Source organism: Phodopus roborovskii, unplaced genomic scaffold (genome assembly GCF_943737965.1).
Source record: "Phodopus roborovskii unplaced genomic scaffold, PHOROB, whole genome shotgun sequence".
Lineage (NCBI taxonomy): Eukaryota > Metazoa > Chordata > Mammalia > Rodentia > Cricetidae > Phodopus > Phodopus roborovskii.
This window is the reverse complement of record NW_026126558.1, coordinates 18,708,633-18,731,268: the sequence shown is the minus strand read 5'-3', so window position 1 is coordinate 18,731,268 and position 22,636 is coordinate 18,708,633. Positions and strand designations below refer to the sequence as shown.

Sequence of the window (22,636 nt, the reverse complement as noted above, 5' to 3'; positions counted from 1 at the left end):
ACAGCTGGCAGCCTTCTGTGGAAGATGCAGAGCTACAAGATTCGGCTGCTGGCAGCAGCTGCTCCCCAGATGGTAGTGACCACGGCAGTATCCGTAGCAATGAGGGACAACCAAAGCAATTCAAGAAGCATTCAAGGTGGAAACAAGAGTATAAGAGGTTTATTAGGGGAGGGGGGAAGGGAAGAATGAAAGGATACCTCCTTCCATCTATCAGATTTTTGGCAGATGTTGCAAAGGTCCCGTAAAATATTGGGTTATAGAATGCCAGGAAGCAGCCATTTGGATTGGTATCTAAGGGGTCAGACCAAGTCTGACTGCAAAATGGACACAGTTCCCATGAGTAAGGCAGAGAAAGAAGACCCAAAGGCCGGAGTATGCTGGCATCCCAGGGATCCAGGGAGCATCAGATTGAGTGGCCACAAGCTGTTTCAGTAAATCGTCACACAAGAACAGGGGCCAAGAGCTCTGAGCCCCGGAGAGACATAGTTGCCTGGCCCCAGGACTTGACAAGGCCAAAAGGCGAGAGAAGACAGGCTTGAGAGATGAGTCCTCACTCGTGGGAAATGACCAGAGGTGGAGAAGAGGGGACTCACCAATCATGCCGGTGTTGGATGGAGAGGCCCTGTACTCAGACATCTGTACTGGCCTGCCCCTGTGGTCCTGACAGGATATGTCCTCAGCTGTAGCCACTAAGAGCACCTCCTGTGCACAGAGAGTGAGACATTCTTGCCTCTGCCAGTTGGTGCATATCAACTAGAAAGAAGCAGTTTGTAGGGAGGGCGAGTGGAATATCAGGTCTGCTATACTGTACAATTCAAGTCCAAGGCATGGCTGGGAGGGGTGAGCAGTGAGGAAATACAGAGCCGCTGTGTCGGGGCAGTAGGATGGCTTTTAGGTAACCGGCTTTAATATCAAAGTCTGAGCAGTGAGCAGAGCTACTAAGACAGATGCTAGAATGTGTGAGAAGGCAGTGTTGGGACTGTTAAAGATATGAAAGGGTCACTATTTAAAAATCACAAGGTCCGCTTGGTAGAATCTAGTATATAAGTCATGAGATATAAAGACAGGCTATCCAAAGAGCTACCCAACAGCAGGCATCAGATTCTAGAAGCATCCTTTCTCAGGAAGACTATCAGGAAGCAGACTGTACAGCTCCATCCCGGTAGGTAGTGAGCGCCCTCTGCTGGGCATCTTTAAACACAGGCAGCATGGCCCTTCAATGTCAGATGGAGGGTTGGGTGCCAGCTGATCAGGGCCATGCTTTGTGGGCTGAGGGATGGGGCAGAGTGAGCATGTGTGTGGGGTGGGTAGATATTTGGAGCAGCAAAGTGGGGCAGAGGAGCGCTGAGATGGCGTTTGTGAATTAGTGTCTAAACAGTTTGAGGCCTATGGGCCCCCCTGTAAATACAACAGTGAAAGACTCTCCCAGAAACCTCTTTGTCTCTAGTCCCGCCTAGCTTGCTTTCCTATTGGCCAACAGTGTTTTATTCATTAACCAATATGAGAAACAATTTGCAGAATGACATCTCCCATCATGGTATAAACTAGAGTTAGTTATCTGAAAGGAGGGAGCCTCGATTGAGAAATATGTCTCCATAAGATTAGGCTCTGGGCAAGCCTATAGGGCATTTTCTTAATTAGTGAGTGATGGGGAGGGCTCAGCCCATGGTGGGTTGGGCTACCTCTGGGCAGGTGGTCTTGGGTTCAATAATAAGGCAGGCTGAGCAAGCTACTGAGAGCAAGCCAGTAAGCAGCACTGCAGGGGGCTCTGTAGTCTTGGTATGACCAAGTGCTCTTTCTACACAGACAGAATCAAAAGATCAGTTTCTTAGCATGGCTGATGTGGTAACATGCTTTTGTAACTTGGTTTGTGTGTCTGTCCTAACACTATTAGGAACAGGAGTCTCATGATTATTTATTGGGTCATATTTTCTTAATTTCAAAATCCAGTAATTAGTGTGTGATCTGTTCATTCAAGCCCAATATTGATACTGTGCTCTCTGAATTCTTTTCTATTTGTTCCAGAAATCCTTGTTGAAGGGACTCTAGCCAGCTCAAGCATGGCAAACATAGCTCTGGCAGGCCTTGTCCTTCTCACCCATTCCCTCTGCCTTTCTAAAAACCAGTAGATTACATTCCTAAAGCTAACCACCAAGGTCTATTCCTTTATTTGGCCACTTCCTCTTCCTGAGGCCAACTACCAAGGTCCAGCTATCAAAGTATTGAAACCCAGAAATCAAAAGCCCCCCTTGACTCACCTAATTAACGTGATCAATCAAAATTAAACATCTCATCCTCACACAGGGTTTTCCCTTTTATGTTTATAATTTCCCTTTTCCTATGGACCATGTTTTGTCTCCTCTCTATCCAGAGGCAGTCCATTGTCCTGGAAAAATACCCCTTTCCCCTCTTCCTTGTCCCTTTCCCCTTCTCCCTCATTATCTGTCTCCTGTCTTTGCCTATTGTTCTCTGTCCTTTATCTCTTTAGAGAAAATAAATCTCCTTTGTGCTGAAAAATTGTTCTTGGGAGCTCTTCCCTTTCTTTCTTACAGGTCTTCTTTCTGAGCCAATAAAGAAAGAGGAACTAGCACTTACTGCCAAGGTTAGTACACATCATTCAGCCCCATCACAGGAACAGTTTCCTATCTGAATGAGAGAAGACACATACAGTGCCTACTCTGGAAAACAGTGAAAATGGAGGTCACTGCAATCCTTGGTAGCACAAAAATAAAAGGTTTCCAGGAGTTGAGGCTGGAGGTTTGGGGTCATGTTAACAGATGTTTCTTATTTCTCTCTTTTCTGCTTGCCTTTGTCTCTAGTTGAGGATTATGGTATTAAACACACACACACACACACACACACACGTATATGTGTATGTGTAGGGTACTATAATGACATATATTTGGGGATTCTTGCCTTATTCTGGGTGGTTAGGGAAGTCTCACTTTCCAGGAGAGAAATGGATTTGAGCTGACATTTACTGTAACAGCCAAGATGAAGGGTAGGAATGGGAAGGGAAGAACATTCTAGGAATGTTGTTCATTAGAGAACAGAAGAGAATGGGTGGGGAGGTGGGTGCGACCAACCATCACCTTCAAGTTCAGCAGTATGGTGGGGGCAAGCTGGAAGGAAGAAATAACTGTGTTATCAGAGTCAGGAAGGGTTTGTTTTTTTTAATCCTCAAGAATGTCATACACATATGCAACATGTTTTGATCAAATCCACCCTCATTTCCTCCCCTCCAACACCTCCTCCCCCTTTTCCTTCAACTTCATGTGTTCTTGTTGAAAATGGAGTCATCTTGGTGCTGCCAGTACTGGACAAAGGGTAGCCTCTCAGGGACCATATCTCCATCCCTGAAGAAAACTGACTCCCCTTCTACCAGCAGCCTTAATTCCCAATAGCTTCTCCATGAGAGATGGGGTGTTTTGACCATCTATATAAGGGAAAATCTTAAAGAGAGTCCAGCCCAGTAGCTCTTAGTGTTGTTTACCCTCCCCAGGATTCCTTGGGGGACTTAATGTGGGGATATATATAGTGATGGTGGTGTTGCATTATACATGGGGGTCAAAAGTACCGCAAAGCAGAATAGCCTTGCCTACAGGGGCAGATTTCAGACTTGCAAGCATGTTGCTGGTCATTCACCTAAGTGAAAACGTTGCCTGAATCTAGGAATTACAAAATGCATGATCACGGGGCTCTAACATTACATGTAGTAATTCTAGGAATCTAACTACAGCATAAAAAGGAAAAAAACAAAAACAAACAAACAAAAAACATCCTGGGTTTCACTCACAACTTTTGTCAAAAAGAATTCAATATTTCAGATCACACTTTTGTGATATTTTGTAAACACTAACAAAAGACAGCGACTCTGTGGCTGTGATATTCAAATTCTATGTGTGGCAACGGCAAGTATGTATTGTCAACAGATCAAAGTAGTATTATTATTATAAATTATATTCACGTATCCTTAAAATGTATTATTTGTGGATCTCTAGGCAGTGATGTGGAGAGGCTAGAATGTTGCAAGTGAAGAGGCTAATTATCTTGGGCTTAACCATTCCTTCCCCATGTTTGTGTCAGAACTAATATCCTATGGCAATAGATAATCTAACAACAGGCCGCTAGCTCCCACCAACCCCAAAGCTCAGGACATTATTAGATCTATCCGACCTTGATTTAGGACCTTGTTCTGTGAAACTATGGAACTGCTTCCACTTTGGAACATGGAGTTCGAGGTAACCTAAATAAATGTGTGCTCCGGGACCATGATCACTCAAATCTGGTTCCAGAATAAACTATCTCCTATTCCCTTTAAATTGAGAGTTGTTTTCGTGTGTCAACTAGCAGGTAGTTGACGAATTCCATGCTAAGAACAAAGTGGTTATTGTATTATTCACACTGATTGAGTCCGGACTGACAGACAAGCCCCGTACCACTAAGCTACATCTTCAGATTCAGCTTCCAGAACAGCTGCGATGAAAGCCCAGCGGGCACGCATGATATTATGTAACATTTATTTTTAAGGTGGACGGTGGTTCCTCCAGCCTGTGACGCACTGGCACAGTCCACCTGCTGCCACCTGCAACTTTACCAGGGCACGAACTCGGGCGGCCTTTCTCGGGCGGGGCTGTCCAGGTCCCCAGGAGTAATGTCCTCAGGGGTCAGACCCCACCGGCCGACCCTGAGGAAGGGCTTGAGCCCCAGGGGACACAGGGAAACCTCAGAGGCCGGGCGGGGCGCCCCGAGAGAGGGCAACTGGTGGAGGGGCGGGCCGGGCGGGTGACGCACTTCCGGTCGCGCCGCGGGTCGTGCTGCGCAGGTGAGTGTGGACTCGCTGCAGTGAGCAGTGTCCTGGCAGTACTCACGCAGGGACTGGTGCAGCCAGCTCTGCATCCCACCACGTCTCGGTGCCCACAGTGGCGAAGCGTGTGTGGCGGTCACACGCCGGGTCCGGAGCGCTTAGCAGGTGGCCGATTGGAGAAACGGTGTCACTGCAGCCAGAGGGTGACTGAGTTGCGGGGGCGAAGTGGCTCGAGGTGACATCGCATGTATTTGGACGCACTGCAGCCCTGCAGGCGCTTCAGGTGTGTACAGCGTGTCCCCGGGCTCCAGGCAGGGTGAGGGGCGCGGGGCACTGCAGGAAAAGCAGGACCCTGTCCCAGCCACTGGTGACAGAAGGCTTGAGGCCTGGTCTGCTGCATCCACGTCAGGCCCCAAAGGTAAGGGCTCACACATGCACACATGATCACGACATCGCTAGAATACACACAGAGTAGTTTTAGAATTGCTATTTCATATCCTATAAAAGACAGGTCTCTTTGGTCATTACCTTGCCCTGGTCAAAAATACTATTTTTTCACGGTTCTTTGTGTGTGTGTGTGTGTGTGTGTGTGTGTGTGTGTGTGTGTGTGTGTGTGTGTGTGTCTGTCTGTCTGTCTGTCTGTCTGTGTCTGTCTGTCTGTCTGTCTGTCTTCGGTCATGACACCTATGAGCAGCCAATTAAGAAAGTGTTTGGGTCCTTACTGCTGCATCCAATTGGTTCTTTACCAGACTGCCACCCTTAGAGGTAGCAACTCTTTTGAATTCTGTGTTAATTACAGCCTATTTCTAAAAGTGTATCCATGTGCATTAATATGTAGACAATTTAACCCTCTTTTGTTTTGTTTTTTGAGCGACTTAAGTGTACAGTCACCGGGTACTTGGTTAATTTCTGAATTCATAAAAACAATACAACAATACAACGGACAGGCAGGTTGTCTTCGGGCAGGTTGTCTTCGGGCTTGTTATGTATAAAAAAAATGTACTCATGATGAATATTTTGTGCATATCTCCTATATATGAGAATAACTATAGGAATAGATTTTCTTTTTATTCTTTGAGGCTTTCATACACGTATACAATGTATTTTGATCATTTTAACCCATCTGTTCTTACCATCCCCTAGACATCCTTATAGTATACATTTTTAAAATTAGATGTATTGGTTTTTTTCAAACACTTTTGGCATTAAGATTGACCGTGTATTAATAGAGTTGTTATCTTCAAATCGAATTATATATTTTTATTGTAGAATAAGTTGTCTTTTTAAGTATTGAAGGATATTAAGAAAAGGTAGATATTAATGTCATGCACACACACACACAACCAAAATAAAACAAAAGCCCTTTAAGAATCTGTAAAGAATAAGGTAAAATAGATCAGATCAGTTAAAAATGTAATAACAAAACTAGAGCTTATTAGGAGGGAAAGTGTGAGCAGCACCAATATATTATAAATAGTTATTATGCCAGAGACAAATTGGAGTTACTGAGTGCTAAAATAGAAGTTAAAGTGTAGAACATGAGAACCTCTGAGCCAGAGGAAAATTTATGGCCAGGTAGCTTTGAATTGTCAAATAAGAAATAATGAAAATAACCCCTGCAGCTTGAAGAAGATACAAAAAATTAAAAATCCTTATGTAGTCTAGGTTTTTTTCCAGTTGCAGAACATGGGATTAAGGTAGGTGTGTGTGTGTGTGTCTTTAAATGGGAATTTAACTATGAATGTGCTCACTGCACAGAGTGAAGGGCAAAGAGAGCAAAATGGAAAAAAACAAAACAAACAAACACACACACACACACACAAACCCTACAGACAAATGTAACAGGTCAATTGAGCAAAGAATGATTTGACAGTTGCACAGTTTGTGACACCACACAATTTATGAGATTGGGAATGCGATGGGGCTGAACATTTGTAGACAGGAAAAGGGAAGTGCCTTACTGAAGAGTTAACTGGGTTGCTTTGTGCCTGGTGCTTGCCTTATTTCTATCTAGTTTGACCAGCCTGGCCACTGAGATTGGTTCCTAAATTAGGTTTTGAGTTTGTTTATATACTGAGTTGGGTTGCAATTCTGTACAGGTAAGTATTCAGATACATGAATAGGAAAGCTTTCCTAGGTCAAATTAGTTTATTAGTTAATTAACCAATACAAAGTTGCCTTGTTAGGCTTGGCCCTCAACAGATTCTGTCTTTCAGGGTCTCTAACGAGCTTTGGAATCTTAAGGATGCCCTTCTAGGGCTAATGGGAAAAGCACTTACCCATCAAATTCTGTCCCATTGGTCATGGGTGGCCTCACTGATGTTTACTTGACTGCAATTCAGGGCTCAGCAGGTATCTCACACAGAATATGGGAGAAGCCCTAGGGCAGGAATGAGGTATTTATGTTATAGCTTGTGGTGCAGGTTGCTTACAGCTTAGTGAAGCTGCAGAAGAACTGCAGAAAGCCTCCATTTGGCATATATCTGTGATGCAAAAGTGTACAGTTCAGATTGAGAACCGAGAGGTAGCCCACTACCTCACTTCTAGCCCAGCTTTTTCAAGGTTATCTTAGGCCATGCAGAAAGTTAGCCTGCTGAGACCTGCCTGCACAAAAGCCTTAGCCCAGGCTGACCTCAAACTCTGATCCTCTGGCCTCTAGCTCCTATGGGCTGGGATTATGGGTATGCACCATTGCTACTGGCAAGCATTAGAATTCTTGACACTTAAGAACGAGAACACTGATAGGAGGTAGAGGAACAGCCGTCCACTTTGTGTGTGGTGTCTCCCTGCAGCCTGACTCCCAGACCCCACGTGCCTGCTGCACCTCGCTGGCCTTTTCTTACGTGTGATTGTGAGTGATGCTTGGTATAGAAGGAGAAGTGAGGTAGACTTGGTAATATTCCTTGAGCTGAATTGTCAGTTCCTGGACTGTTGTTCTTTAGGCTCTGCCAGTGTTTTGTAAACACTCATTTATATGGTGCTTGTAAGACTTGCCAAGCCAAGGTGGTGGTGGCATATGCCTTTAATCCCAGCACTCTGGAGGCAGAGGCAGGTGGATCTCTGTGAGTTTGAGGCCAGAGTGAGTTCCAGAACAGGCTCCAAAGCTACACAGAGAAACTCTACTTCTAAAAACCAACCAACCAAACAAATAAATAAATAAATAAAAGACTTGGCAAATCAGAGGCTTCTTGGCAGCCAGCTTTAAAGAGTCAGTGCCTAGGAAGAATATTGGGCACTTAAGCCAGTGATAGGATCACTCTTCTCTGGCAACTCCTGTTCCTGTGTGGATACCAGCTGCCTGTACCTTAGGTCTTAAGTGTGCTCCTGATTGGTGTGGTTTGCCTCACATCCCACTCCAGCCTTCTGTTTCCCCTCAGCTCCAGCCCTCCCTTGACAGAGAAACCAGGTGATGGCAGCCATGATCCCGTCAGTTTGGCCCCAGGTGAGCTGTGGGCCCCTCATCTCTTCCTCTGGGCAGTTCAGATTGAGAACTGAGGAGAGAGCTGGTGAGACTCGGAATAAAAACTGCTTCTACCTGCCAAACTGGATCTTGTGGGAAAGGTGGACAGGCAAGTGGCAGAGAGTGGGGCAATGACAAGGGAAGGTAGCAGGGACCTAGCAGACGCGGAGTCACACAATGGTCTCTATGCCACTGTGCAAGAGCACCCTGGCACAGGGCTTTTGGAGAATGAGTCAGTGGAAACCACCCATGTATTGGGTGTACATATGCATGTATTGGAATAGAGGAGTTGTGGGTTTGGGGTAATTAATAGCTGGGGTGGGAAAAGAAGAAGGGCTATAGATGAATGAGAAGGATGGCTCTGTTTCTGATGAGGAGGGATAGGGAAGATGATGGGAAGTGGGAGCAAGGAAAGAAAAGACAGGAGACCTGAGGGTCTTTGGTTGGGGGTCTACGTGGGGGGGAGTCAGGTGGTGAATGGCATAGCAGCCCTTGGTGGGATGGGGGACATCTGTTTTATCATTATGAGGGTGAGTGTAATAATGAGTGGAGAGGTGGGGGGGTTGAGGTAAGCCATGGAGGAGCCAAGACCTCACAGGGATGCAGAGGGACCACAGATGACTGATGTGCAGTGGAATTTGCTTATGGGAATTCTTTTTCTTTCAGCCCAGTGTGAAAATGGCATGCAGGTTCTCTGCTGTAAGAGAAGGCTTTCCTGGTGTTTTTTCCTCCACTTTCCTTTGTTACTAATTTTGTTTTCTTCACAAGCCCCCTCCCCAAACCCTTACTTTGCCCTCTGCCCCTCACTTAGGGCCCAAGCCATGGAATTGGCCCTAGGGCAGCAAGAACCTGTTGTTTCAGAAGTTGGTGACCTTTGAGGACGTGGCTGTGTATTTCACCCAGATGGAATGGGATGTTCTGTCCCCTGAACAGAGGGCGCTATACAAGGATGTAATGTTGGAGAATTATAGGAACTTGTCCTCCATGGGTAAGGCCTTTCTCCCTAGACTCAGACTGCCATTTTGGGTTTCCTGGCTCTTTTCCTAACAGGTGGCAGGTGGGGATCTGGTAATCCTTTATGAGTGGGCTTTTCTAATCTCTTTATATATAGACTGCTGGAAGAGCAATCCCAAGTTGTTATAGGACTTTGCTGAGGATAATGTATGCTTTTGAACTACCTTAAAGAAGCTGTATATTGGACATGATGTGAAAGATAGAAATTTGCTGTTCTACAGAGGCATCTTCAGATTGCCCCTTGCCTTACTTACTTTGAGTCTTTTTAAAGAATCTCAATTTACTCTGGCTATTTTAGCCCAAGATCAAGAAGTGGTATCCCTTTTGGGCAGACTCTCCCAGCTCTCTGCATGAGGACCCTGGTTCATTGGCTGACCCTTCTCAACCCTACCCACCTCCTTAACCTTCTTATTGCTGAGTCATCCCAGGAGAAGTTAGGGATGCACCTGTGGGAGATTTTTCATGTCTCTTCTGTTTCTTTTTCCCAAATCAGGATTTCCATTTCTCAAACCTGCTTTGATCTCACAGCTAGAGAAAGGAAAGGACCTGGAAAACCTGTCTCAGCTGGCCACTGGAACAGACTCCCAGGGCCTCTGGACTGGTAAGCAAGGCACAGATTGTCCAACAACATAAATTTGTACCACATTTATGCATTATGGCAATGCATTCTATCTCTGACTCCACCATCAAACAAGACTATGGATTTAGTGATGGAAGGTGGGGATTTAGGGTTGCTACTAAAAGTGGAGGATATAGCCTTAACAGCTTTTTACACAGAGGCAGAAGTAGCTAAAAGCTATCCTGAGGTATTACCCTATCTGTATTTGTGAAGAAACTTTTTTTTTTTTTTTTTCTCTAGTTACATGACTGAGCAGGTCAGTTATTTGAGCTCTCTACAGTCTAGTGATCTCATCTCTGAAAATGTGATCATGAAAGGCAATGGACCTTACCACTCAGTGGGCTCAGGACTAAATGTGATAACATATATTAAGGGTCTAAGCTTAGTTAAATTATAATTATCTATACGTTGAAAGTATAAATGCCATGCCATGCCTCTTGAATGTCGATGTGTAAATTCTTGGGGTTCTTACATGCACAGACTGTCAGCAGGTCTTCAGTCCAGCCACATGTCTGCACTTATATCATACTATGAGCGCCTTAATCAGAGGTTTTTGTTTCTTCTTCTGTAGGCAGCAGTTAGTCTCATTTGTTTGGATGAAAAATGAGACAGACTGTGGGTGGGCAAAAAGAGAAGGTGGAGGGCATAAGGACTCTGGTGACAATTATACTTTAAAACATAAAACAAAAGCCTTTTTCATAAATCAGCTCAGTGATTTCTATAGAAGTCTTTACTTGCTGGACCTTAGATCTTTTCTCTAAGAGAAGCTGGAAAGTATGATTTTGGTGAGAAGATCAATACTTCAAAAAACTAAATTGAAGGTATATCAGGAAAGATGAAATAAACAGTAGATATTAACATCTGTTATACCATAGGATTTGGAAGATCACTAATAAAAGTTGGTAAAGAACTAATAGTAAGTGGTTGACCTGAATAAAATGTACAAATGTTGGCTGGGCAGTGGCGGCACACACCTTTGATCCCTGCATTCAGGAGGCAAAGGCAGGCAGATCTCTTGAGTTCAAGGCCAGCCTGGTCTACAGAGCAAGTTCCAGGACAGCTAGGGCTATACAGAGAATCTCTGACTTGGAAAAAAAAAAAAATCAAATCAAGAAAACAGTATCTATCCTCAGTAGAAATCAAAGACAAACAAGTCATAATGAAAGGTTAGGAATACAACACAGTAGTAGAGGATTGCTTAGATGCATGAGGCACTGGGTTTGATCTCTACAGTGGAAAAGTTGTAGTAGTGAAAGATGACGTACTTATCAGAGACTCTAGTTATATCAGATGTCAGGGAGGAAGCAAAACAGGAGTATGATTTTTGGAGCTGGAGTGAATTCAGTGTGAATTGGTAATCTGTCTAGAAGAAAAATTGGTACTTGGTAACCTGGATTTTGTCTTCTAGAGCCATAGACTCATAAAGTAATGCATTTGAGTATCAAGATAGTGGAAACAATCTCAATTTTCAGTATAGAGAGAATGACTACTTTGAAGTATTTCTACAGGTTGAAAGAATATTTAGTAATTTAGCTTCTATGGTTTTACAGTTTATTTTAATTTAAAAAATTTAAAAAATAATTGGAAAATGTTCATTAAGTAGAGGAAGGAAAAAAAAAACTAGTTTTAAAAAAATAAAAAAAAATTTGATTTAAAGGGGTAAGATATTAGACTAGCAGAGGTTACTTTTAGACACCTGATAATTCATGTTTTGGGTAATTGAATTTTTAAGTTTCTCGTACTACAGATGTCTTCATCAGTTTGAACTATTGGAACAGAATGCCATAGATTGAGTGGTTTATAAACAACATAATTTGTGTCTTCAATATGGCTTAGCTTGGGCTGCTATAATAGAATACCTTGGGTAGTTTATAAGAACATTAATCTTCCATTTTGGGAGTTGGACATCCAAGAAGAGCAAGGCTCAGTCAGATTCTGTTTGACAAAAACTTGTTTCCTAGTTAATAGGCAGCTAGCTATCTGTTTTCTTGCTGTGTCTTCATGCCTTAGAAGGGAGGACCCCCTAAAGCACAGCAATTCCATACATGAGGGCTCTGCCAAAGGTTCCCCCTCCTAATAATGGTCACTTCTTTGAAGTTAGGGCTTTTACAGGTGAATACTAGGGGTGGACAACAACAAACATTGAACCTATAGCAACAGATACACATATTTTTAATTTTGAAAAGGCTCATATTATTTTAAAGTCCTTTCTAGAGGAATCTGGGTTTCTTTGTTGTTGAGAATAATTATAATGAAGTAGCAAGGCAAGTGAATATTTTATTATTTTATTTATCCTTCTCTGTACAATGCACCCTGATGACAGCCTCTCCTCCCTCCACTCCTCCCTTCCCCTAACCTTCTCTCTCCCCTAGATCCACTGTTCCTCCATTTCTTTCAGAAAAGAGCAAGCCTCCCAGTGATACCAACTGGGCATGGCATAACAAGATACAATAAGAATAGGCAGAAACCCTCATATCAAGACTGGACAAAGCAACACAGTAGGAGGAAAAGGATCCCAAGTGCAGGCAAAAGAGTCAGAGACACCCTCACCCCTACTGTTAGGAGTTCCACAAAACCTCAAGCTAATCAACCACAACTCCTATGATTCCTGCTTAGTTGATTTTGTGGGATATGCTGTTCTGGTGTCTTGGCTTCTACAATCCTTCCTTGTGGTTCCAGAATATCATTAGGAATCATTTCATTGATTTTTTATTTTATTTTATTTTATTTTTAACAGTCATTTGGTTTTACTCCTTGTCTGTGAGCCATCAGCTTCTGGTTCCTGGCCATCCTGTTGGTCATGGGCTCCCTCTTGTGGCTTGGGCCTCCCATAAGCTCTAAGACACAATTACTCTAGCACATCTTGCAGGCAGGACAGGTGTTGGTAGAAGGTTTTGTGGCTGGGTTAGTGTCCTAGTTCCACCACTGGGATCCTTGTGTGGTTACAGAAGATGGAAGGGCATATTATATGTGGTTGGAAAAAATGAGAAAATAAAGAAACTTTTTTTGAGGAGAAATGGAGAGGTTAGTATTGTAAAAATTATGATGTATATAAAAGAATGTTTTAGGATTCATGGAAGGGAAAGTTTGTATAGAAGTCTTTTAGAAGAGATGGGAAGAAATGTGATGAAATGGGCCTTAGCAGAGCTTTTCTGAAGTAGAGAAAGAACTTGAAAGAACAGTTTCAAGAATGCTGGAGTGGAGTTCTAGGGAAATAACCCAGCTCTTCTTTTGTTGTCTCTCTCAATGCTCCATCATTTCTTTCTTGAGCATTTTCTGCTTTTATTAATAAGGAACTTGATCCATAGGGACAACTGGGAAGGAACTGTAGAATGTGGGAAAGCATGAACGGATGGGAAAAATACATATCTGATAGGCAAGACCTAGAATTTTCTTCCACTGCTTCCACTTTGTGTTATTGGTGTTGCCTTTTATAGTGGCCTTGCCTTAGGAGAGTGTGGCTGGGAATTTTTTTTTTTGTTTGATGTGGTCTCATGTAGCTGAACTTTTCCAGAAATTTTCTGACAGAGATACATGTTCTTGTCTACTCTTCTCATTCTTCGTTGCACAATTAAAATCTCTTTTCTTTACTATTTCATATCTTTTTATTTTGAAGTATATCCTGGGCATTTGTTCATGGTCTATATATTTGGATCTATTTCCTTCTTTTTACCAATGACAATTACACCTTGAACCTTAGGGTATTTGACTTAATCTAGTGATTTTTTTTTTTAAGAACCTTTTAGAGCAAAGCATGGTGACCCGATATGTAATAAATAGTTTCTGACTATTTTCTTCCAGCATGGTTCTATATGAAAGCTTTTAATTTTTTACTTCTTTTGGTAGAATATACTTCTATCCAGATTGGCAATAATTTGACAAAAGAAGTGTATGAAGAAAAAAAGAGTATGTTATTTGATCTTCAGAAGGACTTTTCCCAGGAAACAAACTTTTCAAAAACTTCTATTGTAGACCAACGACAGGAAATCCACATAACAGGAAGTGTGAAAGAGAGTATCAGTGCCACTGATGGAAGAGTGAAGACAAGCTCTGTGGAAGGGTATTTATTTAGTCACACCCCAAATGTGTCTCAGAGCTGCGCCAACTCCACTGGAGGACAGTATTCTGATAATGAAAAAATTACTACAGAAGGAAGACCTTTGAAACACAAGGAATTATCAGAAATCTCTCATGGTAGATCTCAAGTTAATCAGCGTTTAGAAAGCCCCACCGTGGAGAAGCCTTATCAATGCACAGAATGTGGCAAAACCTTCAGTGTTAAAGCAAAATTTGTTTGGCATCAAAGACTTCATAATGGAGAAAAACCTTTCAAATGTGTGGAATGTGGGAAATGCTTTAGCTATAGTTCACACTATATCACACATCAGACAATCCACAGTGGAGAAAAGCCTTATCAGTGTAAGGTATGTGGAAAAGCCTTCAGTGTTAATGGAAGTCTAGTTAGACACCAGAAGATACATACAGGAGAGAAGCCCTATCAGTGCCAGGAATGTGGGACTGGCTTTAGCTGTAGTTCAGCATACATTACACATCAGAGAACCCACACAGGGGAGAAACCTTATGAGTGTAGTGACTGTGGGAAAGCTTTCAATGTTAATGCAAAATTAATTCAGCATCAAAGAATTCATACCGGAGAGAAACCTTATGAGTGTAATGTGTGTGGGAAAGGTTTCAGGTGCAGCACTCAGCTTAGGCAGCATCAGAGTATACATACTGGAGAAAAACCACATCGGTGTAGTGAATGTGGAAAAGGTTTCACGAAAAATGCAAAACTCATTCAACATCAGAGAGTCCACACAGGTGAGAAACCCTATGAGTGCAACGAATGTGGGAAGACTTTTAGTGCCAAAGGGAAGTTAATCCAGCACCAGAGAATCCACACAGGTGAGAGGCCTTATGAATGTAATGAATGTGGGAAGTCTTTTCGGTGTAACTCCCAGCTCCGGCAGCATCTGAGAATCCATACTGGGGAGAAGCCATACAAGTGCAGTGAGTGTGGAAAGGCCTTCAATGTTAATGCAAAACTAATGCAGCATCGGAGAACTCACACAGGGGAAAAGCCTTTTGAATGTAATGAATGTGGGAAGTGCTTTACTTCTAAAAGAAACCTACTTGATCATCAGCGGACCCATACTGGAGAAAAGCCATTTCAATGCAAGGAGTGTGGGAAAGCTTTCAGTATCAATGCAAAGTTAACTAGACATCAACAAATACATACTAGGGACAAACCTTTCAAGTGTATGGAATGTGAGAAAGCATTCAGCTGTAGTTCTGACTATATTGTGCATCAGAGAATCCATACTGGAGAGAAACCATTTCAATGCAGTGAGTGTGGGAAAGCCTTCCATGTCAATGCTCATTTAATTAGACACCAGAGAAGCCATACTGGGGAAAAACCTTTCCGATGTGTTGAGTGTGGCAAAGGCTTCAGCCTTAGTTCTGACTGTATTATACACCAGACTGTGCATACTTGGAAGAAGCCCTATATGTGTAATATATGTGGAAAAACTTTCAGGTTTAGCTTTCAACTTAGTCAGCACCAAGATGTTCATAGTGAAGAAAAAGTCTAACAAAGAAAACAGCAAACAAACAAAATACTCCTATGTTTAATAGGAAATGGATCATGACTCATCAATTATTACTCAGAAGAAAACACCAGAGGGAATGAATATGGCAGTCTTCATTTGGAAATAATTTTTTTTTGTCTGTTTTACTCTATTTTTAATCAAGATTAAATGAGCAACTGGAAAGTTATATCTAAAATAACTTAGTTTTATATCAGATAACCAGAAATATAATGAAAGAAAACATTCTATCCCTGGCAGCATCAGGACAAGTAGATTTTCTAGGAATAATTATTTTGTGGGACTAAAGAAAATGAAAGATTCTTCTCTGAGGGAAAAAAAACAAACAAACAAACAACAAAAAACGGGGGAGGGGGAGAGAAATTAATTTATTTCTGCTTAGTTTTTGACAAGAGTGCATTCTACTTCCTTTAAAAGGGGGGGGGATATTTAAAAATTGTTTGATATAAGTCTTTAAAAATATCAGATTCAGGGCCTGGAGAGATGGCTCAGTGATTAGGAGTACTGTCTGTTCTTCCAGAGGTCCTAGTTCAATCCCTAGTAACCACATGGTTCACAACCATCTACAGTAGGATGACCTCTTGGCATGCTGGTATATATACAGAGCACGCATACATAAAAAATAAATAAAGTTAAAAAATATTTTTAAAAATAAGATCCAAAGTACAGATGAACTATAAGGAAAATGTTGGCAAATGACTCATTCAAAAACAAACCCGTGTGTTTTGTTGTAAATAATATGAAATAGGTTTGAATTGTAAAGCATACACACAAAAATGGAAATACCATTGTAAAATTTATGATATAAAGTATAATATCTAGTATCCAGATTTTACAAAAGATAACTTAGAAATCAACAGTGACATTAAAAGGCAACGCTTCGAAATCAAGCATTCTAAAAAAGTGTTCCACCTTAGTTGTATCCCAAGGAATGAAAATTAGTGAAGACATTTTTTTGCATGTCACATTGAGTATATAAAATGCATATTCCCCCCCCAATACTCTGCAGCCCTCAGTGATTATAGATGCTGTATTTGCTATAGATGCCTGCCATACAAGCATAAAATATATTTAACAAAATAGCATGTTAGAGTTCCTATTTTGTAGTGTCTGAACTTTACAAACATTAGCTATGTCCTGAAGGAATGTGTCTGCCTTGGATTTCAACTCTTTGTGGTGTCATGGGTTCCATGAAAATGTTGGAATTCTCAAGACACCCTGAAGTCTCTTACCCATTTAAAAAAAAAAAAATCTAAGCCATTAGTAAGATCACTTAAACGGCCAAGAAGCTGAGAAATAGTAGTTATATATTTCTGCCATATTTCTGTCAGCTGTTAGTGGGTAGTAAAGGAAATGTTTTCCTACTCAGAACAACTCTACTTCAGCAGTTGTCTGCAGACACCAACTAGATGCCCTCCAATTTCTATCAGTTTAGACACTACCCATGATAAACATCTTAACTGGTGAAATTGGCTCAATTTAGGAAGACTGCCTCTCATCCCCTCCCCCATCTTCAGACACTAGTGATGAGTCCTACATTTCTGATTTGGCTACAAACTGAACCTTTCTGGGTTTAGTAATTTGCTGTAGTAACTCACAGAACCTAGAGAGACAATTTACAGAGATTACAATTTACACAATATTCTAGAGAATATTGTGAATGTCACATGAACAACCACATAAAGAGATACTTATCAAGAGCCACAGTGTTCCCATGTGCAGATGCTTTTGCCCCCATGGGATTGGAGAGCCTCATCCTGCTGAGCCCCATTGTTAGGGCTTTTATGGAGATTACAATGTGTACCCATGATTGATGAAATTCTTGACTGTTAGTAAGTTCCCCCTCCCAGCAACAGGGGTTGCTGAAAGTTCCAACTCTCTTAACACACAGTTGGCTCCTTTGACAACTAGCCCCAGTCCTGATGCTAGCTGGCAGTCTAGCAATCAGTCACTTTAGCATAAAGAGATGACTGCAAGAGACTTACCTTAGGAGTAACAGAAGATGCTCTTCTCATATCTATCAGAAGACCAAAGGTTTCAGAAACTGGAGAGAGACGGAACACTTCTTATGCCACAGGCAGGAACCCATTTACTTGGTTCATATCTCCCTACATCTGTTTGGGGATATTTGGTGGTTGTTTGTCTTTAGTTCAGCAGTAAGCAGGATAAAATGGAAACCTGGCAACATGAAAGCTGTCAATTCTATGAACACAGACAAACATTAGGCAATACAGATTATTGGTGTTTTTCTTTCACACAGTAGTTCTTTGCTAAACATCATTTCAAAGTTATGTAATGGCTAGTGAGATGGCTCAGCAGGTAAAGGCCTGACCCAAGTTTCAGTCTCTAGAACCCATATGGTAGAAAGAACAGAACTCACACAGGTTCTTCTCTGGTCTCTGTGCATGCATGAAAATAATTAAATTTTAAAAATTAAAATACTCATAAATTAAGCATTTTGATCGTTTTGAAGTGTGCAATTTGTCTTTCTAAATAAAAATTATAAATTGAAAATTGTTGAAATTTGTTTTCTATAATATAAGAATATGTCTATTTAAATCAGGGCCATTATTATTTTGAGACTGTAATTAGCACGAGGAAGAAGTACCTGGGTTTAAATACCAGAGGGTTTAGGGGAAAAAATCAGCTTCTAGTGGGATACTTACTCCTTAGTCTGGACATAAGATTATAAGAAAATAAAGATGACATTCAAAATACTCTTTAAAAATATAAGGCTGAGGTAAAACTGTCCAGATAATTTTAGCTAGCAATGCAGACCTGGCGTTTACTGAACTCTAGTAGAATATAGCCTAGCAGATTTTGGAGACTTGGGAGCAGTGTTCTACAGGGAAGAGAACAGTGGGGAAAGCAAAACCTGATTTTCTCTGATCTCACTGAGTAGTTATTTGTTTATTTTATGAGGGAGCTTAGTCCTAATATTTCTTGCTTACACAGCACAATAAAAATATACTTTGTGTGGGGTGGTGATGGCACACGCCTTTAATCCCAGCACTGGTGAGGCAGAAGTGGGCAGATCTCTGTGAGTTTGAGGCCAACCTGGTCTTCAGAGCAAGTTTCAGGACAACTATGGCTACACAGAGAAACCCTGTCTTGAAACAAAACAAGAATGTACTTTGTAAAATTACTGTGGGGAAGAGCTGAAAGTCTGAAGAGAGATGCAACATCTAATATCTCAGGTTACATATGTCTCAGACCAAGTCTCTGTTCCACCATGTTGATAAGTTTAGTATGTAGTGTGGTAACATGAAAACTTCTTTGTATAGCATGAAGTGGGGGCAGATAGGCTTGTTCCTTTCCATGACAGTGTTTCTCTGTATAGCTTTGTAGACCAGGCTGGCCTGGAACTCAGAGAGATCTGCCTGCCTCTGCCTCCTGAGTGCTGGGATTAAAGGCATGTACCACCACTGCCTGTCACATTTCTATTTATCTAAATATTTCCACATAGTCTTATTTTATGAGAGAACGCCTGGCTGGTCCTATCTTCCCGGTCTCTACCTGGTGTCTCTTGCTGGCAGCTCTCTGTCTCTCTTACTCAGAATTCTCCCAGTATCCTAGCCCTGCCTTTATAGGCCAAACAGTCAACCAACAAGAGAAACATATACAGAGGGACATCCCCCATCATCTTCTCTTTTCTGTCTAAATAAAAAGGAAGGTTTTAACTTTAACATAGTAAAATTATATATAACAAAACAGTTATCAAGTAAGAACTATTGTTAACAATATTTAGTCCATTAACCTTTGGCAACATTTAAAGAAAATATTCTCTCATCTATCTTTGTGAGTCTACAGTTTTATGTTTAACTTATCTGTTATCATAACTAAGGAAGATAATAACCATAATTATTTACCTTCAACTCCATCAAAGACCTCAGAAGGATAATATATAACCTCTAGAATTGAAAGAGACATCTTGCTGCCTGGACAGTCGCCTGAAGTTCTTCTGTAATGTTGAAGCATCCATCTTCAGCCTACAGGCCTAATGTGTTTGGCAGACTTCTAGGTGAAGCGGGAAATTTTAAACTGTCCACCTATATTGGCAGTTTGTCAGTCATTTTCCTCTGTGTCCTGCAGAATGTCTAGCAGACTCTCCCATGAAGCAGGAACCCTGAAGGACTGTCCCATCATGTTTCCTCAAGTTCAGCAGTCCTGCATGTCCAGTTTATACACCATTCAGTCAAACAGTCCAGGCAAAGAGCAGTTTCTTGTCTAAATAATTAATCTCACCGTATTGAAAGCAACTCCATAGCGACTTTCTTCAATGCCCACCTTCCTTTCTGACATATTAGTGTTTCCAGGAGCAGTTGTGTATCACTGTCTTGAAAACCCTAAACCATTTTAAATACCATATTCTGTAGGTTTGAAAAGTCTGAAGAATATCTATCCATTTGAAAGATATTTCTGTATATCTAGAAAACCTAACGTAACTGTGTTTTGACTATTGGTGACTATATATAATCTGTATTTAATTATACATTACATTTTTAAATGAGCTATATAAACACAATACTTAACCAGGAGTAGAAATATACCTATAACAAATTGACCATAAATTTGTATCAATAAGTCAAAATCCATACCAATACAAAGTATTTATTTCTATATCATTTTTTCTTTTAGCTAGAGATTGGTTGTGGTCATTAACCATTCATAACCAACCCCATTTAAATAAGAAACCCATTTATAAACAATATTTGGGGATTTAGGTGTCGTTCTCACCAAACTGCTTCCTGCAGTTTGGGATCTATGAAAATACCATGGAATCCTGAGAAAACCCAGAAACCTGGCCAAATCCTGGCTGTAGTCTGAGGCTGCATTGTCTCAGCTGTTTTGGATGCTGGATCACCTGGGCCACTGCTTCAGGGGGTCTTGGTTGATCAAACCATGTTAGTCTGGAGAAGGAACCCTCAGCTTTTCATTTTCTGTGGAACAAAAACAAAACCTTTTCCCCAAAGTAACCTGTCCTTGGACTTAAATTTAGAAGTCAAAGAATTTTAAAATTATAGGTTGGATTAATCCAGAAGAATTTATAAACAAATGTCTGTTAGCAGCTGTTGCTCTTTCCTCAGCAACCAAACAATTTAAAGACAACACAATAACATACAGAGTCCAGAATCTGTGTATTTTCCATCTTTATGTGGCTTAAAAAATTATTACCAGTAAATACCCACACCTAGCTGTAAGAAGAAGAAGGTCAAAGGCAGATGTCTGCTCTGGAAAGCAGGGCGGTTGTCACCAGGAACTACCATCATGTAGGCATTGTCTCGGCCAGGCAGACTATGTTTGTAGGGCTGTGAAAAGACTGAGGCTCAGCTGTTTCTAGATAGTCAAATCAAATGTATCCCCCAAGAGAGTCAGAGGACAGTTGGGGGAAATATTTAAAAACCCACAAAAGCATTATTTTCTGGATATCTTATTTCTTTGTTCCCAGCTGAGGTTGGAGGAATGTGTCTCCATACTTCCAGGCCCTATTTTATCGTGTGCCAAATGGGGTAGTAGTAGGGTCTACTTCCCAAGTGTGGAAGTGAAGACTGATTATCATCTGCCCAGTTGTGTTTGCACACATGGGTGCAAAGTCAAGTCTACAAGTCTCTCTCCCACTGACACAAAGGTGTGCACAAAGACTTTGCCACTGGTAGTGTCCTCCACAAATCTCCACATACACAGACTCCCAGAAGCACACATAATACACACCACAGCCCCAAAGCATACCTGCTCTGCTCTTATAACTTTAGCCACCAATATTGGCCCAGGAGTGCTGCCCTGAGTACTTCAAAAAAGCCATCCCTATCAACTGGTGACTACTTAGTGGAGTGTCTCAGGATGCCATTGTGTCATTTGACTCTCTCCTGGGAGGTGGCCATGGATAGAGGCAAGCCGCCCCCCCCCATCATACTTTGGAGAGAGAAAGGAGCTGGACCCCTCCTTCCCTTGGCCACTTGTGCTGGACTGAGTAGTTTCAAATCATTCACTATGAGACTCAGAGGGGCCACAAGCCATGGGTCCAAGTCCTTATTTTACTTATGGAGAAACTGAGGCCCAGGGATGGATGGGACACCCTCTTGTACACAGCAAATCAATGGCTCATGTATCTAATCTCAGGCGGGGGAGAGGTCAGAGGAAACATTCCATCCTGCAAGAAGCTCCTTGAACAGGAAGATCACCACTCAAAGAAGCTCCAGGAAGTCCCTAAAATTGACAGATTCACTAGGCTCCTCCCTACCAGAGTAAGCAATGAAAGTTGAGAATCCCCTCCAGACAGTAGGAAGCTAAACTACAAAGATGACTCTGGGATCAGACCAGCAGCCTGGAGGAAGCAGAAACCAGCCAAGCTGTCTGGAATAGGTGCAGGCCAACTGAGGCACCCGAAAGGGTGCTCTTCAACCCGTTGAGCTGCCTGAAGGCTGTGCAGTGAGCTCAGGTGTCCAGTTTTGTGAGCTGTCACCCATGCTGGGGTGGGCTTTGGTGATACAGCTGTCTTTGAGTCATTTTTTGCTCTTATAAGTAACTCTGACAAAACTCACTGATTCATCAAATTGAACTTGAGTGGTAACCATATTTTGGTCCGGCATGGGCTCCCTACCTGGGGTGAGTAGATGTGTGCATTTCCCCAGGAAAAAATCCTGTCTCAGGGCTTGCTGCACCTGTATTAGCCAGGTCATGGCCATCTGCTGCTGGCATCCGGGATGAAGTCAAAGAGGGAACAGGAATCCCCAAGCCCTGATGCCTGCTTTCTTGGAGGCACACATCCAAGAGCACTGAAATGAGAAGGTCTGATGTCCCAGATCTGCCACCAATGGAAACGTGTAAACTTGGGACTCAGAGTCTTGGCCAAGATGAGAAGTGGCTGATCCAGGGCCTCTGGAAGGGTATGCTTTGATGGTCAGTGGTATTTTCTCCCTCTCTGTAGGTTTGTTATTGTCCAGGGCAGGTCTATCTGCTCAGACTCCAAGCATTGGCAGGTAAAGGAACCTATCTGTCACCTGCAGAACCTCAGGCGATGATCAAGCCTCATCACCAGGAAAGTACCCCAGCCACAGCAGCCACAGCCTAATAGATGCATTACAATGACAACAGGATCCTCAGCCCCAAGGATTCATGTTTCTACACTG

At 42.0% G+C, this 22,636-nt stretch overlaps 1 protein-coding gene across 3 annotated transcripts; it reads left to right on the top strand.

Annotated features, from left to right (window-relative positions):
- The first annotated feature begins 8,155 nt into the window (after positions 1-8,155).
- Znf23 (zinc finger protein 23) lies at positions 8,156-15,675 on the top strand. 3 transcript variants are annotated; one of them, XM_051201430.1, is made up of 5 exons: positions 8,165-8,313; positions 8,934-8,966; positions 9,129-9,255; positions 9,775-9,882; positions 13,747-15,675. In XM_051201430.1, exons 2-5 carry the CDS (start codon positions 8,946-8,948, stop codon positions 15,489-15,491), a joined length of 2,001 nt encoding a protein of 666 aa, XP_051057387.1. In that variant the 5' UTR covers positions 8,165-8,313; positions 8,934-8,945; the 3' UTR covers positions 15,492-15,675. The 3 variants fall into 3 exon arrangements, with proteins under 3 accessions (XP_051057386.1, XP_051057387.1, XP_051057385.1); XM_051201428.1 differs by having other exon boundaries at positions 8,169-8,249; XM_051201429.1 differs by lacking the exon at positions 8,934-8,966 and having other exon boundaries at positions 8,156-8,249.
- The last annotated feature ends 6,961 nt before the right edge of the window (positions 15,676-22,636 follow it).